Source organism: Scardinius erythrophthalmus (genome assembly GCF_964197995.2).
Source record: "Scardinius erythrophthalmus genome assembly, chromosome: 20".
NCBI lineage: Eukaryota > Metazoa > Chordata > Actinopteri > Cypriniformes > Leuciscidae > Scardinius > Scardinius erythrophthalmus.
This window is the reverse complement of record NC_138240.1, coordinates 33,906,843-33,928,566: the sequence shown is the minus strand read 5'-3', so window position 1 is coordinate 33,928,566 and position 21,724 is coordinate 33,906,843. Positions and strand designations below refer to the sequence as shown.

Genomic DNA, 21,724 nt, shown 5'->3' with positions numbered 1-21,724 from the left:
AATCATATTAACTTTCTTTTCTGGGCTTGCTGAGAAGCACAATATTTGTAAGCGCTTTGGTCTTCCTCATGAGCAGGCGGGCTGTTTTACCCCAAAGCCCTAGTCAGGGTTCAACACTGCATTGAAACATGTTCCCTGTAGTCATGCCCTGTAACCTCTGCCCTCAGGCCTGGATAAAAAAAAACACTGTACCTGTTAAAGGGATAGTTCACCCAAAAATGTAAGTTCTTTCAACATTTACTCAACATAATGTCCTTCCAAACCAGTATTTTTTGGTCTTCTGTAGAACACAAAAGGAGAAATAGAACAACTATAACCCGGTGTTAAGCGCAGTGTGAAAAGCCCTATAGAGAGAGTGAGTGAGTGAAGTGAGTGAGTGAGTGAGTGAGTGAGGTGAGTGAGTGAATATATGTGTGCATGTGAGACGGCACACGATGACTGGTCGGAAAGCAACTTGTAGTCTGACTACACAGTATATGAAAAAGAGCAGGTTGGAGCAAATCATTACAACATTTTGTGTTCTACAATAGAAAGTCAGTAATGTGGGTTTGGATCAACATGATGTTGAATAAATAATGACAGAATTTTCATCTTGTGGTAAAAAAAAAATAGTGCTGCAGGGATTACTTTTTTTGTTTGTAGACCCACACTGAAGTTAGCATCACCCTGGTTCCCTCGACTAAAACCCACTAGAGCCCTAATCGACGGGACTAGTTTAACAGGGGGTCGCTAGAGAAATTCGCTTTGCAGACGTTCTGTAACAAACTGGACTTGCACTTAAACTAAACCAGTAGTCACTTAAAAGTTCAGGGTACTCACAAGACATTAATGAATAAGGGGAATAACTGAATCAACACTTGTAATCAGACAAAGATAGGTATAAGCAGGTTAACCAACAAAGTATATTGATAACTCAATAGTCAAATCAGAAAAAATGACACTTATCCGAGAGTCCTTGATCAAATAGTCCGTGCTTGTGAAGTATTGTCCTTATGTGTGAATCCTTGAGTCCTTGAAGTCCTTGAGCCCGAAAAAACGAATCGTCTCCGGTTACTATCGTAACCTCGGTTCCCTGAGAGGCGGGAACGAGACATTACGTCACTGACGTATATGGGAACTCCCTTCCTCCTCATTTTCACTGAAATCTTATAGGCTAACGCCAGCTGGAGACAGCTGGCCAATTGACGCGAAACATGCAAATGCTGACCGGACCGCGGGCAGTATAAATAGCATGGGCGCGACAATAACGTCAGAATCAAGACTGAACGCTAGCACAGCTGATCAAACGGCGAGCACGGCGGCTGACGTAATGTCTCGTTCCCGCCTCTCAGGGAACCGAGGTTACGATAGTAACCGGAGACGTTCCCTTTCAAGGCGGTCACTTCGACATTACGTCACTGACGTATATGGGAACTGTATAGAATCCCGCCGTGAGCGCAGTGAAGATAAGCCCTGAACGGGGTCAAGCTACACTCCCACGAGAGACAACAGTTCTAAGCCAGCAGCGCCGCTAGGAGCACTCGAACTGATAGGCGAAACTAGACTAAGAAAGGTCTGTTCCGACCTACCAAGTTGCATATCCAATGCAATGAAGCGAAGGCTGCACTGGAGGGCAGCACAACACCATATGCACTCAAGCACAAGAGTTAACACAGTGCCAACGGCAATAGCGGTGACAGCTGCATAACCTTATAGCCATACACAGAGTTAACAGTACATTGAAAACTACTGCGTAATGCGGAAACAGCTATGTATAGTCATTATATACATTATAGTCATAACACAGAGTTAGCAGCAATGGTAACTCTGCATAATGCAGACTACTGTACAGCTGGTGGTAACAGTTCATGAGTACATTAATAAAACTCACCAACCCACGACGCTATAGGCAGTGCATAAAACTTGAAACCCTGGCGAACGTGTTCTGAGAAGACAGCCAGCATACCTAAATCCCGTGGGCATTAAGCCAGATTGAAAAGCGTTGAATTCAGTGAGAAAGTCTCAGTCCCTAGTACCATCCACCAAGCACACAAACAGCTAGTCAGACTGCTGCCTAGTGGCCCACGTACATCCGCAAAGCCCTTACAGGGCCAACAGCACTCAGCAGAAGGCGGGCAGGGATCAATCTGTGCTCTGAACGGTGTAAGCGACTGGAACGCAGCTTGGTATCGGACGGAGAGTGACGCTGCAGTCACTAGGTCCGAGACAATGCAACATCATTCATGTAGAATGAGCGTAGGTCTCCAAGTGCTTCGCTGGGGCGAGAGCAGGTGGAAGGTCATTCTCAAGGAGATCTCTCAGCACTTATTAGTGTGAAGTGTCTTGCTCAACTAAGGACCCAGCAGCGGACACACAAGAAGGTTCCACAGCTTGGGGCTGGGGTGCCAATCATCTGAGGGGGATAGTCATGGGGGAGCCCCATAACTCAGCCAATGTTCTAAAGCCGATGTACAGAAGTGCAAATTAACACATAACTGAATGTACATAAACACAGTGCCAGTGGCCGTAGCGACAACAACTGTGAATATACGCAGTTAGATAATAGCCCCATAATAGCATAGCACCTCAGAAGTACACAAACACAGTCGTAGCGTAGCTAGAACGGTGAGTATACGAGTTAGTACAGAATAGCCAGTTGCACTGAAGGAAACGGGGCAACATAACAGCGTAGCACATGTACGTAACAGCATTGGTCGCTGTAGCGCCAACTATACGCAGTAGCTCAGTATAGGCACTGAAGGATACGGGGCAACACCGCAGCATGAACACATCCATGTGCAATAAGAGACTGTGAATATGCACAGTTCGCCTGGGATAGCTAGTCGCACTAAGATACAGGGCAACATGACAGCATAACACAAGTGCGTAAGAATAGCGCATCCATGTATGTACATAACGCAGCGTAAATCACCGTAGCTGAGATGCACAGTTAGATCAGGATGGTTAGCTGCACTGAAGGAAACAGGGCAGCATTACAGCATAACACATCCGTGCACATACATACATCCAGAAACTGTGAATATGCACGGTAGATTAGGATAGCTAGTTTTGCACTGAAGGAACAGGGCAACAAAATAGCAAAAACACATCCTTGTACATAAGTGCAGTGTAGTCGGCGTAGCGATAGAACTGTGAATATGCACAGTTAGATAGGACAGCTGGTCGTTGCACTGAAGGATAGAGGGCAACATAACAGCATAACACATCAGTGTGCACATTTAAAACATCTGTGTGTATAATGCAGCGCTAGTCGTCGAAGCGACCGAAACTGCATGAATATGCGCAGTTCAAACACAATGGTCAGTTTCGTTGAGGGCAACATAACAGCATAACGCTTCAGTGTGTACACAGATGCAGCGCAAGTCGCCGTAGCGACGACTGTGACTAAGCACAGTTATATAGGATAGCTAGTTGCACTGAAGGATACAGGGCAACGTGATAGCATAGTTACATTGAGGTGTACAAAACACAGCGTCAGAAGCATAGCGACATCGACTGTGAATACGTAGTTAATCAGAATAGCCGGTTGCACTGAAGGAACAGGGCAATATATAGCGGCGTAATCGTAACACATATCAGTGCGTAGTGTGTACACAGCGTCAGTTGCATCACATAACAACTGTGAATACGTAGTAATCAGAATAGCCATTTGCACTGAAGGATACAGGGCAATATATAACGGCAAAATCATAACACATATAGTGTGTAGTGTGTACGTAAACACAGCGTCGGTTGCATCGGGCAACAACTGCGAATACGTACTGTGTAGTAATCAGAATAGCCATTGCACTGAAGGATACAGGGCAATATACAACGGCAAAATTCATAACACATCAGTGTGTAGTGTGTACATAAACACAGCGTCAGTTGCATCGCGCAACAACTGTGAATACGTACTGTGAAGTAATCAGAATAGCCATTGCACTGAAGGATACAGGGCAATATATAGTGGCATAAATCCAAACACACAGTATGGAGTGTCGTGTGTACATAACACAGAGTCAGTTGCATCGCGCAACAACTGCGAATATGTACTGTGTAGTAATCAGAATAGCCATTGCACTGAAGGATACAGGGCAATATATAACGGCAAAATCATAACACATATAGTGTGTAGTGTGTACATAAACACAGCGTCAGTTGCATCGGGCAACAACTGCGAATACGTACTGTGTAGTAATCAGAATAGCCATTGCACTGAAGGATACAGGGCAATATACAACGGCAAAATTCATAACACATATCAGTGTGTAGTGTGTACATAAACACAGCGTCAGTTGCATCGCGCAACAACTGTAAATACGTAGTAGTCAGAATAGCCATTTGCGCTGAAAAATACAGGGCAATATATAGTGGCATAAATCCAAACACACAGTGTGTAGTGTGTACGTAACACAGAGTCAGTTGCATCGCGCAACAACTGCGAATACGTACTGTGTAGTAAACAGAATAGCCATTTGCGCTGAAAAATACAGGGCAATATATAGTGGCATAAATCCTAACACATAACAGTGTGTAGTGTGTACGTAACACAGAGTCAGTTGAATCGCACAACAACTGTGACTACGTAGTAATCAAAATAGCCAGTTGCACTGAAGGGTACAGGGCAATATCGTGGCATAAGCATAACACACACATATCAGTGTACATAAACACAGCGTCAGTGGCATCGCCCAACAACTGTGAATACATAGTTGAATCAGAATAGCCAGTTGCACTGAAGGATACAGGGCAATTTATAGCGGCATAAATCATGAACACATAACAGAGTGCGGTGTGTACGTAAACACAGCATCATCTGCGTTGCACAACTACTGTGAATATGTTGTAATCAGAATAGCCATTTGCACTGAAGGATACAGGGCAATATATAACGGCACAAATCATAGCACATATCAGTGTGCGGTGAGTACTTAAACACAGCGTCAGTGGCGTAGCGACAACAACTGTGGATACGTAGTTAAATCAGCATGGCCAGTTGCACTGAAGGATACAGGGCAGCCTGACAACATAAGCTGTAAGCACATCAAACTGTAATGTTATGTAGGCCCAGCGTCAACAGCATAAGCGGTAACGACTGCGCAACCCCGTAGTCAAGACTGACTAGGGGTAAACAACACTCACCGGATTGCGGCTGTGCACTTTCCATTGTCAGAGCGAGGCGGCTAGAGACCTCTATGCTAGAGACTTATAACATCCGTACTTCCCTTTTTTCTTTTGGACACGGAGCCATGGCCTTTGCCTCGTCTCTCTAGACGCGCGCGTCTTGCGCACGACTACCAAAGGACGCCGTGGAAAGACGGCGTCTTTCTTGAAGTAGCCTGGCTGAGATACCGGGCTAAGTATCCTTATCAACAGAGCCTCTCGCGTCGAGTCCTTCTAGCGAGCCCGCGAAAAGGACCGGTCACCGGAGTGGCGACGGGCAGCGTCAACTCGTCTTAGGGCGGGAGAGGGCCCACCAGCGGCCTGCTGGCGGCAGTGGGCCTCATCCCCGTTGATGCCCGGGTTTATTCCCCTGAGGGCGCGCACTGTCCGGCACATGCCCGCCGTCGTGAGTGCGGCCTCGGTTGATCCTTGTTAGGGTAGAGCGAGTCGATAGGACCCGCACATATCTGGCGTGTAAGTTAGCAGCCATCGGATGCGGGGAGGAAACATGGTGAGTAACCTCTATTGCAACTTCCACGATGACTTCAGATAAGACTTCTAGCGTGAAGAAAGAGATTCTGACGTTATTGTCGCGCCCATGCTATTTATACTGCCCGCGGTCCGGTCAGCATTTGCATGTTTCGCGTCAATTGGCCAGCTGTCTCCAGCTGGCGTTAGCCTATAAGATTTCAGTGAAAATGAGGAGGAAGGGAGTTCCCATATACGTCAGTGACGTAATGTCGAAGTGACCGCCTTGAAAGGGAACAAAATGTCCAAAAAATTATAATAATCCTCCAAACGTGATGAAATAGCAAAAACACCCCCAAAAAAACAAGTCTTCTCTTGAATCTCGATGGGTAATTAATCCATAAGCAACTTCAAAGGAGAAATCTAAAAAAACACCAATCTGTTTGATTCAAACCGGATCAACTCACATGCCTCCTCTCTCAACTTGCTTGGCCATTTCTCTTAAAGAAGGCCTTCCTTCCCCTAGGTGCTCTCCTGTCAAAATAAAAGTCCATTTTGCCTACTACAGGATGTTTCTCCACCAAACATAGAAATCCTACATACAAAAAAGACAGAGAAATTCAACTAGGGCCTGAAACCAATTAAATCATCCCTATACATATTTTACACATTATCTAACGTTCAATGTCTTCCTCACATTGGTAAAATAAAGTATATTTATGTATTTCTCTCAGCCCTAATATAGTGTCACAGAACTTTGTGATTTTAATCCCCATCTGAATCTGCCTTGTCTGTTTTTCTCACACAACCTCTGTAAAAAATTCCAGGGCAAATTGTCTACTGTTTTTCTGGAAACTCAAAAGTCCTCTGAGAAATCTAATCCCGTCCGAATGCGAATGCCTGTGATTGATGATGGTGTATTCTCCTAACGCTCTTTATGTGTTTTTGACCTACCTGAGCTACCGTTAGCGCACCGATCTTCAGCGTGCTTTCATTTTGTTTAAATATAGATGGTATCCAACAAAAAAATAATAATATAAATGGTCAAATTTTAATATCAGGGTCAGGTAAGAGTAAGATATTTCTGCTCACTTTTTAATTTATTTTTTATAATAAATTAAATTCATATCAACAAATAATAAATTAAAAGACACACACACACACACACACACACACACACACACACACACACACACACACACACACACACACACACACACACACACACACACACACACACACACACACACACACACGACCTTCTGTAATGGCCACATCTAGAAAACACACACTCCCACTTCTGTAATAAACACTGATGTTGGTCCTTCCGAATCGGTACATGAAATCAAAGACGTCTAGTGATAAGAATTGAATAATAATCAAACGTCATTTAAAAAACTAGTCCCGTCTGAATAGGGCTTAGGTTTTTCTATTGATTTTTTCAGAAAATAATAATTGTGACCAACAAAAATGCAGGTAACACTTTAGTTTAGGGTCCAGTTCTCACTATGAACTAGTTGTTTATTAGCATGCATATTACTAGGATATTGGCTGTTTATTAGTACTTATAAAGCACATATTAATGTCTTATTCTGCTTGACCATATTCTACATCCCATAATCCTACCCAGTACCTAAACTTAGCAACTACTTTCACTATTAATAAGCGGTAATTAGGAGTTTGAGGCAAAGGTCATAGTTAATAGTCAGGCAATAGTGAGAATTGGAGCCTAAACTAAAGTGTGACCAAAAATGTCTTGTTTATCAAGATAATTTGCACAAATGAACACAACTTTTATGATTTTTGAAGCCTAAACACAATCACCAGAAGAAAAAGGTTTGGCTTAAAGCTATACACCACGTTCACGTGACTTCAACGCCACCATCATTAAGCTTCTGACAACTCTAGAGTGAGAGTATAAACAGACTACGGTTGTAAAAGCGGATTATCGAGTACATGCGTTTACCCGTTTGGCGTAATGATGGTTAATGTCCTCGACAACCTCTGTAGTCCCATTTAAAATCACGAGTGGGTATTACTGATGTATTTTATGTCATAGAATAAAACATGAACGTATTTTGAGCTTGTGTTTAAAGACCTTTATTTCAGTCATTCAACCAAAAACCCATTGACTTGCTAACTCGTTTCCAGGCGTTAGGACTCATTCCTGCAGCACTCTGTTACGATTCCCTTAATTTGTAGAAATTGAGAGCAAACGTTCTCGGGCACAGAATTACGATTTCACTTTCTCTACATTGTAATCCAAATCCTTGTTCTGAGATCCGCCTACCTGCTCTTCAGGTGCTGTGTTGCTGCCATTCGTAATAATCTCATCCCTGCAAATGTTTCCAGCTCTGTGTCCATTGGAGGATTTTTACACACTTCATCTCTGTGACTGTGTTGATTTGTGGCTTGTGCAAATTGGGCTTCTCGGAAACGCTCTGAATGATGGGGCTTTTTAATTAGATGAATATTTACAAAGGACGGAGGAAGGTCTTGTAGAATGAGTGTAATTGTGTGGTGTATTTTCTCCCTAAATCAGAGCAAAGTCAGGACAGTGTTGCTGGCATGTCGGACTCCAGCTCCTTGCAGGATGTTTTCATGGACCCCACCAGCTCTCAGGACAGCAGCCACAAGGTCGATCCTGGGAAGTGTAGTGTTTTTCCGGAAGAATCAAATGCCATTGGAAAAGAGAAACGGGCCACAGGAGAAGACAATATAGGTAATGATCCCAACACATACAGTTTTTAGGGTGAATGACAGTATTTATTGTAAATGTGGGAGCAAACCCAGAAGTGCACGCATGGTGAGTAATGATGTGGAAGTGATAATGATAAAGGGCTTCCAACAGTTTAACCAGTAAATGTAGTGCTTAATGAGGATTAAGCACATTTCCCTTTACATTTTCATTACATTTAAAAAAGCATCTAATTATCATTGTTGTAACGTTATATTACATGTTATTAAACTATATTGTTTAAAAATGGTTTTATCTTTTGTCCTGATAATACACTACTTTTCATTTTTTCACATTCACATTAAATTGATCAAAAGTAACAGTAAGACATTTATAATGTTTATAAGATTTCTATTTCAAATAAATTCTGTTCTTTTGAACTTTATATTCATCAAAGAATCCTGAAAAAATATATAAAGCAGAAAAAACTTTTTAACATTTTATGATGATAAGAAATGAGCAGCAAATCATCAATCAATGTAGGATCATGTGACACTGAAGACTGGAGTAATGATGCTGAAAATTCAGCTTTGATCACAGGAATAAATTACAGTTTTCAATATATTACAATAAAAACTATTATTTTAATTGTTATATTACTTTTGAACGGAAGTGTTTGGCCCCGTTTACAGCTGTATTAAGTGGACGTCACACAAGTGGACGTTAAATACAGGAGTAAACGGGTCTAAAACACTTTGAGCTCGTCCAGTTTCCTCCACTTCCAGAGTTAGTAGAAAACACATTCGACCGGATTGCTTTCGTAGTGTAAACACTCATGTGACCGAATGTGTTCAAACAGCCACTAAAGACCGTCTTCTCTCCGTCTACTGGTCTAATGCGGGAACATTATGGGAAGAGCGACAGCCAGACGGGATTTAATCTGTCGACTGAAGACTCAAGTTTGGTTTGATGATGAAAAACGTACCAAGCACAATGTTCTCTCTCCATTCCTGATTTCTAACACACACTCACAGCGTTCGGCTGATCTCGCGTCTGTCAGAGCAGAAACTGAAGCTGATGTTCTCCGTGTGTTTCTCCGTCGTCTCGCATTCATATGTAAATTGCACAACCTTATTTTGTCCATTAGATTAATAGATCTGGAAAGCTCATGCATTTACCCTCCCATAGACCCTCCCCTCGAAGAAATCAGGACAGAAGTGTTTCAAAGTGGACAGAAGAGACGGATTAAAACACCAGGTGTAAATGGGAATGTGTTTCCCTCGATCCACCAAAGCACATCTTAATACCAGCTGTAAACAGGGCCTATAAGTGTTTGTACTAAATTACTGCATGATGATGATAGAATAATCTTAATTGTCAAGGAAAATAATGTCACAATCCCAAAAAATTGAATCATCCTAAAAAAATAGTCTTGGCTAAATATAACTTCTTAGCATTTTCTTTTGATATTTGATTGAAAAAAGTCTTTCATAAGATTCAGCCAATGTCATGTTTTTTGTGCAAAAACACAATAGATTCTCTTTCCCTATTCTGTTGCTTTTTACAAGCAAAATTTGCACCTCTGCCCTCTTAAAAATCCCACAGGCACCTTGGAGGACAAGAACATGGACATCAGCTCTGCCACACTGTCTCAAGAGTCTTCTGTCACACAAGAGTCTTCAGACACCACCTTATCCATCACCTCCCCTGAGGCCTCGGTCCCGAAAACCCCCACCACAGACACCCCGACCCAAGCTCCCGGTCTGACCCCGCACGCGGGCCAGCCTCACAAACCACACACCTCACACTCCCAGACGGGCTCCTCCGGCGAGGGCAAGCGCAGGCCCGAGCTGCCGCCCCCCCTCGAGGTCATCGAGCTGCCCAAGAGTCTGCCCACGGGACGGGAAGAACAGAGGAAGACGCTCGTGGACGTGTGTGTGAGGTCTCTGTTCCTGTGTCTGAGCCGCTTCCCACAGCATTACAAGAGTCTGTACCGTCTGGCCCACCTGTACGCCTACAGCAGGACACACCAGGTGCGCACACACACTTCTCACCGCACACCTGTCCTTTCTGTGAAAATATACAGTCAAACCAAACATTATTCTATCCGCACTTTCATAAATGAACTATAGTGTCCTGCAGCCACTAGTAAAAAAATATCAAAAATTATATCTGGTGTCTGAATCATTTTTGGTTTGACTGTGATTTTGTTTGTGGCCTGAGAACTGAATAAGAGAGAATTTTTGTTTTTATAAAACCCTGTTTAAAAAAATAAACACTACTTTATAGATTTTAAAGGTGATATTTAAAACATTTTCTTCTCGAGGGGGTCACATTTTGTCACCTTTTTCATGCCTGATGACTTTACACCCATGTTTTACTGCAAATATGTCGGATTTTGGGGAAATTCACAGTTTTGAATCCAAAATATGAGGGACTCGGCACATTTTTCGGAAGGTTTACAGTGAACAGTAGTAATTTACTCCTGAGATTTTCAAACTTTGAAAAAAAATTTTCCTGAGATTTTCAAACTTTGCCTATCTAATCTGTCAAGCGTCATGTAATCGAGCACATAAAGAATGATGTAGTCACACAACTATGATTATTATATTATTTATTTATTATTATACCATACAGCATTAGTTTATAGAACAAGATAAAATAATAATATTAATGGTATAATGCTAGAATCTTTTACGCCTCTCATGAGTTGAAAAAAAACATTTTCATTACTTGAAATGAAATAAACATTATCTGAAAAAAAGAAGCTTATTTTATTTTAACTAGTTGCTAAGAAAACATTTCTCATTTTCATTTAGTTTTAGTTGAAATACTAAAATTACTAAGTTATTAACTAGTTATATAAACTATTAAGGCATATATTATTTTTAAATAATTCTAATACTAAATTATAATAATTCAAATTCTAAAACTTTTAACTAAAATTTTAAGAAAGTCTAAAAATTCAGTCGATTTTCAAAATTTTTACAGAAACAATAATAGTGTTTCAATGATACTAAACTACTTTAGCTACTGGTTGAAATGTAATTTACACCACAAAATAAAAAATCTTATTGCTTTAATGTGAAAAAAGAAAATTTTTGCATTAAAAAACAAATACCTCTCTGCTGTATACTTACAGATGCACTTTATTTAATATAATCTATTTTTCTCATTCTAGTAATCAGAATATTTTCTCAATTTACAGTAGACTACTGAGAATTTACATAATTGCCTTGGAAACAGGCTTACTTTTCTTTATGCACATTATTGATTTCTGTGTGAAGTGTAAACATGACGGTGTTAATGAGATTCGTCTAATTTAACTCCACTTTTCACTTAGGCCATAGTTTTAGTCAATGTTGGGCCACTCAAAACAATGTTTTCCTTTTTTTTTTTGAGAAATCACTCTGCAAATGGCTTATAATTACACTTATGGTTGTCTCTTCACATAATGCCGGGAATTATTTTGACAAAAAATGACAGGCATAACAATTTACTGCACAAGAACGCCAGCATCCACTCTAGATATAGGTTTATCTGTAATGTTAACCGAGCCAAGAGGATGATATCATATTTACCAGCAAGCGTGCGTGCGTGCGTGCGTGTGTGTGTGTGTGTGTGTGTGTGTGTGTGTGTGTGTGTGTGTGTTTTTGAAGCCAGTGCGCAGTAGAGGACACAACCCACAGATATTGAAAGCTGTGCCCACTCGCCTCATAGGTGCAAAAAGAGCAGTAGAGCCAAGTTTATCTGCATGCCAGAATGTTGTGTAACACCACTGACCACTAAACAAACCACTTACACTCACACTCATATGCAGACGCTTCAGTTTGCTTTTGTCTTGTGGTTGATATGTGGAGTTGATATGTGTGCACACGAGGCCAGTGGGGCTTGCCGTACTTCACATATGTGGTCAACTCATGTAAAAACCCACGCTAAACACATCAAAATCCTGCCGAATTAGGCTAGCGGCATTTGTTAGACACAGCAAGCTCTTTAGATGTGAGATAGTATGCAATATAGAGGGCATCAAGTGCTCTTTTGCTTTTAGAAAACTACTTACTACATATATGTGACCCTGGACCACAGTCACATGGGTCACAATTTTGCTGAATAAATAGGCTTTCCGCTGATGTATGGTTTGTTAGGATAGGACAATATTTGGCTGAGATACAACTATTTGAACATCTGGGGCCCGTTCTTCGTACGTTGCTTATTACATCCGAGAATGGCACATCCAAGATGATATCATCGTGCGAATCATGATCTGGCTAACTCTGTTCTTCGAAGTGGCCATGTTAGATGTTTTTATCACTTATTAGCCTATATTTTTGTATTTTAATAATTGCATAATTACTTTGTGCATTGTAATGTCAGTCACCACACTAACATGGGAACAAATAAAAGTGAAGTACAAAAATATTCTTCATAATGGTAATTTTTAGTTATATTATAGTCTCTTTTATAAAAGGCACTGTTAAATAAATGGTTATTGTCTGTTTATAAAAGCAACCAAGAAAAGGCTGAGAAAAAATAGAAAAGATCTTATAGCCTACACTGTCTGCAGGCAGGAACATGTCATAATCACCTATGAAAATATGCAGTTCTGTTAGGATCAGCATAAGTGTATGTAATACAGTGAGCTTGATATTTAATTGTGGAACTTTCCTTACAACTTTCAAATAATGTGCATAAATGTGAATCTCTGAAAATTCTTAAGTCATGCACAGATCCTGGCCATTTTGCTTTCACATTTGTGATATGGAAGATTTTAGTCAACTGTTTTTTTTTATTTGATATAATATTACTAATCTGGAATATTAAGAATCACAATAGTAACTGGGCTGCACATTTACATTGTGAACCCCCTTTCTGTTCACATAATCCCCTTCATTGAGGCCTTGATGGCAGTCTATGGTCTAGCCTAGTCTTTGGTACCAATCACGTTAGTGAAGCCTGAGTGACATATCTGTAATCGGCATGGTCATGATTGTATGATCTTCATAAAAAATCATGATAGCCTAAAAATGGCACAAAAAAACCCCTAAAACTGTTTTTTAAACCTAAAAGCGACAAAAAACGACAATCTCACGAATCACGAGAAAAATATATATCTCAGAAAGTGCATTATCACGCTGCGCCGGACTTCCCGTATCAGCTCCGCTTATGAAGCCGTGATCTAATCCTGTTACCATGAAATAAGCCTGCTCTCGAGCAGGTTTAAGCTTGCGCACCTGTTGCTATGACAGCAAGTCCAGGATGAGCGTGGAAGAACCAAACAATCCAAGATCATGCCAAATCGCCAACAATCAAATCCAGCTAAGTGAGTTAGCGACGTACGAAGAACGGACCCCTGGAATCTGAGGGTGCAAAAAAATCGAAACATTGAGAAAATCTCCTTTAAAGTTGTGCATTTATGTTGGCGATTGTGCTGCATTCACTCACAAAAATAAATGTTTTATATATTTACGGTAGGAAATTTATAAAATATCTTCATGGAACATGATCTCTACTTAATATCCTAAAGAAAAATCAATAATTTTGACCCATACAATGTATTGTTGGCTTTTGCCACAAATATACCCGTGCGGCATGCGACTGGTTTTGTGATCCAGGGTCACATGTCAAAAACATTTTTTAATTAATTTATTGTCTTTTAATAGTTGTCCTCTAATGGGAGATGTGCAGTGATATACATACAGTATAGCTGTAAATATATTGTGTTTTTTAGCATGTTGGACCAGCCATCTGTTTTATAATTATGGTTTTATAATTATGATATATCTATATAATATGATATATCTGATATAGGCCCGGTTTCACAGACAGAGCTTAGATTCAACGTGCCTTGGAAAAAAACACATTACTGATGTGACTCTGACATATTTGAAGACATGTCAGTGCAAGTTGCTCTCAGTTAAAACCGCTCAAACATGCATTTTAGTTCGGGACTAGTTTAAAGCCTTGTCTGTGAAACCAGGGGATAAAGTCATATTGATTTAATAACAAGGATTAAATTCATGTTAAATTAATTAACTTATTAATACATTTATATACAGTTTTAAATACATTACCATTCAAATGTTTGGGGTCAGTGTGATATATTTTTTAAGGCAATGAATGCTTTTATTCAGCAAGGATGCATTAAATTGATTATTAGTAACAGTAAAGACATTTATAATGTTACAATAAAAAATGCTGTTCGTCAAAGAATCCTGAAAAAGTGTATCACGATTTCCACAAAAATATGAAGGAGCACAACTGTTTTCAACACTGATAATAATCATAAATGTTTCGTGAGCAGCAAATCATCATGTAAGAATAATTTCTGAAGGATCATGTGACACTTAAGACTGGAGTAATGATGCTGAAAATTCAGCTTTAATCACATGAATAAATTAGTTTAAAATATATTACATTAGAAAACAGCTATTTTAAATGGTAATAATATTTCACAATATTACTGTTTTTACTAATCTAACATCAGTGTACAGTGTAGGATTTAATTATGAAATAAACTGTCAGAACAAACAGAAGACTTAAAATGAATCAATCTACCCAACTCTATTAGCTAATTGAGTTTAAGTTGTAAGAACAGTTTGACCCTCACTGAAGTGACGTGATTGACATCAAAACATCTGCTCGTCTTCAGCTTTTACCTATGGAAAATTGACCAATTTCCCCCCAGAACTTCATGTGGCGTCACGTGGAATGGTCCTTAAGCCACCTAGATGTAAAATAGTGGAACAAAATCGTGATTTATCTTGATGATTAAGTGTTTGAGACTGACTCATCTCCTACTGTGTATGATGATGCACGTGACACGCCGACCTGCAGTGTTAGCCACTAATATGCAAGAGAAAATGGTCACAATGACATTTTTTGATGACAATAATGAAGTATCTGTGGTTGGGAAAGTTTCTCAGTTCATTCTCTATTGGCCAATGTGACAATTTTGGGTTGGAACCTGCATGTCAGATCCGAGGCTTTAGACTGTGTGTAAACACGTTGTCAAACAGTCCCTGCGTGTGATTATCTCATGTTCTGCTTCCTGGAATCTCCAGTTTCCCGTTTGTACAGAACAATAGCAGCTGCATTTGTAGCAAAAAAAATAAAAAAAGAAGAAAGAATATATATCCATACGCATGTATAATTATATCAGTGACTGCTTAATGGAAGAGGAGGACACTTGAAAAGAAAGCAAAGCATTATTGGTCTTCGGGTAGAATAAAACCTGGCATAACCGTTCATGTCTAGCTTGTTTCTCTCTTCTCTATCTTCTTTACCATAACAAATGTAATGCTTCAAACCAAAATGACAATTTTACAACTTCCTTTCTTCCTTGACACAAACAGTGAATTATTGATGAATGACACAGAAACACCATAAGAGTATCATATATTTCAAGTCTTCTGAGTTTTGTGTGATAAACCGACTTAAATGTGTTCATTGAAGATCATGTCATCTGCACTAGCACTTCTTAGCACATTCATATTCAGAGTTCATGAGAGAAATGGCAATAACTAACTCTTGAATTAACTGTTCTTTTGAATCAGATCTTATTTGTGCATTGGGTGATCCAGTCCACAACACCTTTCAGAATGATTGGTTCATAAATCAATTAGCAGCTCATTGGAGGGGAAGATTATCACTGAATAATGACTTACATTTCATTCTGTCATATGACGTTCGGAAGACCTGAAATAGAGCAGATGACTCTTATGGACTACCGTTATGGTTATTTGCATCCTTTTTTGACGCTTGAGCGTCTCATTCATTATGATTGGATTCAAAAGGAGCCAGTACAGTTATTAAAAATTTCTGTTACATGGAAGAAAGAAAGTCATATGGGTTTGGAGTCACTATATCATGTCATCTCTCTCTCTCTCCATTGCATGTGTATTTGTGCTGTTTGCTGACCCTTTCTTACCAAAAGGACTCACATATATCATGTCCATCCCTTCACAATGAGAAATCTGTCTGATCTTTATGTAGAGAGCGTTCAGCTCTGAAATTTAATCACCCCACCATGACAACCCAGAGTTTTCATAACCGCCACAATGCGTTTAATCAGCACGTCCCTACGGTGAAAGCGTGGAAATTCAGCTCTCCGATTTAATGAATGGCCCCAAACTGCGCTGAGCTCTCGTTTGTACAGTGTGTGACGCGCAGCGAGAGAAACACGTGTGTCTGTATCCTAATAAAGAAGTCAGACTGCAGCGCTATGATGTTATGTGTTCATTAACAGTGAATTAGCGGTGTGGAAATGGATTTGATGGGATGATACAGTGTAATTATATTGGAGTGTCACGAGAGCTTTGATTAGCTCTCAGTCTTTTGCCGTTTAATGGGAGCTGTTCGTTTACATTTTAAAGTAGATTCTTGGATTTTTCTGGGTTTGGTCAAACATACGACCATACTTCTCATTCTATTTTTTGCTGTGCACACAATGCAAGTATTCTCAGTTCTAGATGGGAAACTAAGATTATACTTGCAGTACTGTAGGGCTGTCAAACGTACCGGTACTAGCAGTGCCAGTCAGTACTAAAAAAAAGTGTGTAAGCTGAAGTATAGTACGCTTAGATATGGAGACCGCGAACACTTGCATTTTTACTGATAACAGCGGAAACAACTTTTTTTGGTCATACGATGTGTGTAATATGTCATTCAAAACTGTAAAGGGTCTGCTTTTATTTGTGTAAACTCACAATAACAACAAAAGGATATAAACGCACATATATCTAGATGAACTTTAGAGCGAGCGGATATGTACAGTTATTACTACTAGCATGTCAGAAGTAAATAAGCCATATTTGAGGTTGATGGATGATAGGCGAGCGTTTGGTTTTCCTGCCTGACATACTGTAATTACCACACAAAGACCCGCCGTTAATGATCTGTGTGACTTCGCCACATCCTGTTGAGTTTATTTTCTGACTAATAACAACTAGTTTTGGTTGACTGAACCTCTTCTCGTTGACTAACACTTAGTCGACTGTCAGGGGGCCGGATATATGCGATACTTGCTGAAAGACACAGCTTTAAAACGCTCATGTTTGTTTGAGTGCTCAAGGTTTCTACTTGCAAGCGTTGAGCATTGTAGCCAATCACAATCATATCTGTTGAGCGTGTGATTGCAGTGGCCTATCAGAGGTGCTAGTCAGGAAATACTAGTCAGTTTTTCATGTTGCTAAGCACACTGCAAAGTTTCTGGACTGAGAACTTGATAGTAATTAACAACGGACGAGACAAAACGAGACAACTTTTTTTTTAAAGTACGTAATTCAACAGTTTTTGCTATGGTATATAAATTGTTACAGAGAATCGTGATATATTTCTGGTATTGGTACCGACTACTGAAATTTGGTACCGTCACGACCCTACAGTATGTATCCCATAATGCAGTGCAACTTGATCATTATGACAAATTAACTACATAAAGCCATTTTTAGTCAAAGTATCTTTTTGTGAGGTTATGTGACAAAACAGTAGCATACTGCAGTGAGGTCACATGACAATGTATAATATATAATAATTTGAAATGCTCAGATTTTTCTCACTGCATACTACACTTCAGAACATTTATTGTTATCTACTGCATACTATTTCACATTATTCAGTATATAGTATATACTCTCACAGACAATGTAGCGCACTAACTGTATACTGCATTAAAGTCAAGTAACACTGTAGCATAAATATGGTTTATTATGTGTATCCCTAACTACTGCATGCTGTTTCACATACTATTAGTAGGCAATATACAGTATATACTATCTCTAGCCACGCTTCCAGTAGCCTTCAAATTGCACAAATTAAAATTGCGAATTGAAAATACGCCCAATGGAAATGTGTCAATTTTGCACAAACTCCCATATATCGCAAAAAAGTTTTTACACTCGCATGAGGAGGTTTTTCAGGCAATTCGAAAAAGGAATATTTTGCAAAAACTGCAATGGAAACACATTTACAGTTCACCAGTGTGCGTGAAAGTCGAGATGACGTGATATGTTTGGACAGAAGACGAGACAGAGTTCTTTGTTAAACGCATAAAAGAAGTTTGACAGGAATACTGGATTCTAAACAGGAAAGAAATGCCACAATTTCTCAAGATAGGAGGGAGAAACACTCATATGAGCTGCTCACAGTATAAGGGTCTTTCCTTGCCATTAATGCTTGTATAACACACATACGTCTCCTTCCATTAATAATAATGGCTAGTGTGACGGCTGAGATATACATAAACCTACCAACATCCGTTGCAATGATTGTTGGAACGACTTATCGCGAGAGGAAAAAAATACGTTTTAGTCTCATAACATCGGTTAATGGAAACCGACATTTTTTTAATCAACATTTAGAAAATATATGTCAAATCTGCAATGGAAACACTGCTACTGCTTACTGAAGTAATGTGACACTTTAGCGTAATACAGTGTTTATTACCTAATGCATACCGTTACTTTATTTTCTCAAAATCAAGCAATATACACACTGCATACATCATTGGAGCTTTGTAATTGAAATGTTTAACTTTAACCTACTGCATACTATTTTTTGAATCGTATATACTTGCGCAGTTAAGCAGGACTCTAGTGTTGCGTTAGGAGTGTGTGTGTGTGTGTGAGAGTGAAGCATGCAGGTTTCCTCCGCGACTTAACTCGGTTCAAGTCATCACACACACTCCTGCACACAGAACTGACTGAATATATTTGTGTTTTCACAGAACCTGCAATGGGCACGAGATGTGTTGCTAGGGAGCAGTGTCCCATGGCAACAGCTGAAGCACATGCCGGCACAAGGACTTTTCTGCGAGAGGAATAAGACCAATCTGTTCAACGTAAGTCACACACACACATGCAGACGCACATGCATGTCAAAGTTCACCATGTCATGACAAATTTGGTTTATAGCTACAGCATGATCCACTGTGAAGATATGATGTTCAACATGTGAGCGAGTCTTCTGTTCATACACATGTGTGATTCAGTGCAGTAAAATCCCTCCACACACACACAAACACACACTCTCACACACATAAATCCAGAGAGATTACGACTCCTCGCTGAAAATGCCCCAAACTGGCTGGATTTACAGTCCTCACTGCACACCATGAGGCAGACAGATGGCATCACTATGGTGTGTGTTCATATGTTGTTGCTGTTTTTCCCAGTGGCCTTTTGGCACATTGGTACCGTCCTCCCAGAGCTAAGGCCATGTATTAGTGTGTGTGTGTACCTTTGGCTGTGTATGTGTTCGCTGTGAGGAACAACTTGTGGGTTTGTCAGTATTGGCACGCTGCAGTATAAAAACACTTGTGCGCCTCGTCTCGCTGGGCTTCAGAGCTTTGCCCACTAGGATACGCCAACCTCATGCCCACCTGTCATCAGCTTATGGGAAAATCCACACACACACACACACACACACACACACACACACACACACACACACACACACACACACACACACACACACACACACACACACACACACACACACACACACACACACACACACACACACACACACACAGCATCCGGTGCTGGGCTCATGAAACCTTCTGAAGAGCTTATGCACTGAAGTATAGTGGCTGTTTTTTAAGGTTATTTCTAGAGTTGTGGTACTTTGGACTTGTTCACAGCTGGTATTAAGATGTGTTTTGGTGGATCGAGGGAAACACATTCCCGTTTACACCTGGTGTTTTAATCCGTCTCTTCTGTCCACTTTCAAACACTTCTGTCCTGATTTCTTTGAAGGAAGGGTCTATGGGTGAGTAAATGTATGAGATTTTTCAGATCTTTCAATCTAATGGACAAAATAAGCTCATGTAATTTACATATGAACACGATCAGAGACGACGGAGAAACACACGGAGAACATCAGCTTCAGTTTCTGCTCTGACAGACGCGAGATCAGCCGAACACTGTGAGTGTGTGTTAGAAATCAGGAATGGAGAGAGAACATTGTGCTTGGTACGTTTTTCATCTTCAAACCAAACTTGGGTCTCCAGCTGACAGAGTTTAAATCCCGTCTGGCTGTCGCTCTTCCCATAATGTTCCCGCATTAGACCAGTAGACGGAGAGAAGACGGTCTTTAGTGGCTGTTTGAACACATTCGATCACATGAGTGTTTACACTACGAAAGCAGTCCGGTCGAATGTGTTTTCTACTAACTCTGGAAGTGGAGGAAACTGGACGAGCTCAAAGTGTTTTAGACCCGTTTACTCCTGTATTTAACGTCCACTTGTGATCCGATTGACCAAAACCCATCTTAATACAGGTGTAAACGACCTCAGACTCAAACTCAGACTGCAATTATAAATGAACTCAGATTCGGACACACTCTGGTTGACTTGAACTCGAACTCGAACTTGACTCAGACTCGTAAAATAAGTAACTACATAAAATTAGTCATTAAAAACGTCTCCCACTCAAACTCAGTTGGTTAAGTTGGACCCGGCACTAGTTATTTCTTCAATTAATCAGATATTCCATGTTTCCCAGTGGCATCCTTCAAACAATGTGCAGATTTAAGTTTATAACTAAGGTTACGAAATAAATTGCAGATAAAACAAAAAGATTAAAAGCATCAGAAAAGTTTTAATCAAGTGCAAATACTATAAATGAAGTCAAATGACTTTTTATTGTAATAATGCAAGAGAAATGTTTTTTCAAAAATAATAATTACAGTGAGAGTAAAGGTAAATAAGTAATAATAAAGTTAACAATAAAAATAGTTACTTATAAAATTATGAATTTCATAAAGTTTATATAAATATAAAGTGGTGATTACAAGATGAGGCTATATTGCGAGATAAAAAGTTTCAATTGCAAGAACTAAAGCTTCAATAGTCAGTTACCATTTTGATGAATTTATCTCTTTAAAGGTTTATATCATAATTAATTATGATTAGGATAAAGCGAAAGTCTGAGCAGACAAGTTTTACTCCATTTGATTGAAGTCTATGCACACGTTCTGTAAAGTTATTGAAGTTTAATGGCTACAGCGACATTTAATTAGGGCCCAAGCCCTGAAAGGGCGAAGGCCCTATTGTTTCCGTAAGGATTATTTTTTTTTTTCTTCATTATTTTTTTTTTTGCCTTTTTGCCACTTTTGGGGCCCTTAACATGCTCAAAAACTCTTGAAATTTTGCACACACGTCAGAACCTGCGGCCATCAGGGCCGGGCTGAAGCTGGTATTGGGGCGTGGCAGGGGGGCTCGACAGCGCCCCCTGGAATGGGGTCCGAAAACTTGGTCCATAAATCAAACACGCTTGCATGTAATAATATGAAACTCAGTACACATATAGATCTCATCGGGCCGAACAACTTTCGTGCTCTAAGTTTTACAAAAGCCCAACAGGAAGTCGGTTATTATACGTTGTTTGGAAAACGCATACAATGGAATGTGAAATACTCCTCCTAGGGATTTCA

The 21,724-nt window shown here is 39.9% G+C and overlaps 1 protein-coding gene across 2 annotated transcripts in view; it reads left to right on the top strand.

The window, feature by feature from the left end:
- cabin1 (calcineurin binding protein 1) overlaps positions 1-21,724 on the top strand; it is a 140,381-nt gene that overhangs the window by 54,055 nt on the left and 64,602 nt on the right. For both annotated transcript variants that reach the window (XM_081349817.1, XM_081349816.1), the window contains 3 exons: positions 8,156-8,335; positions 9,896-10,323; positions 19,017-19,130. In XM_081349817.1, coding sequence (XP_081205943.1) covers positions 8,156-8,335; positions 9,896-10,323; positions 19,017-19,130 — 722 coding nt within the window. The remainder of the gene's footprint in view (positions 1-8,155; positions 8,336-9,895; positions 10,324-19,016; positions 19,131-21,724) is intronic.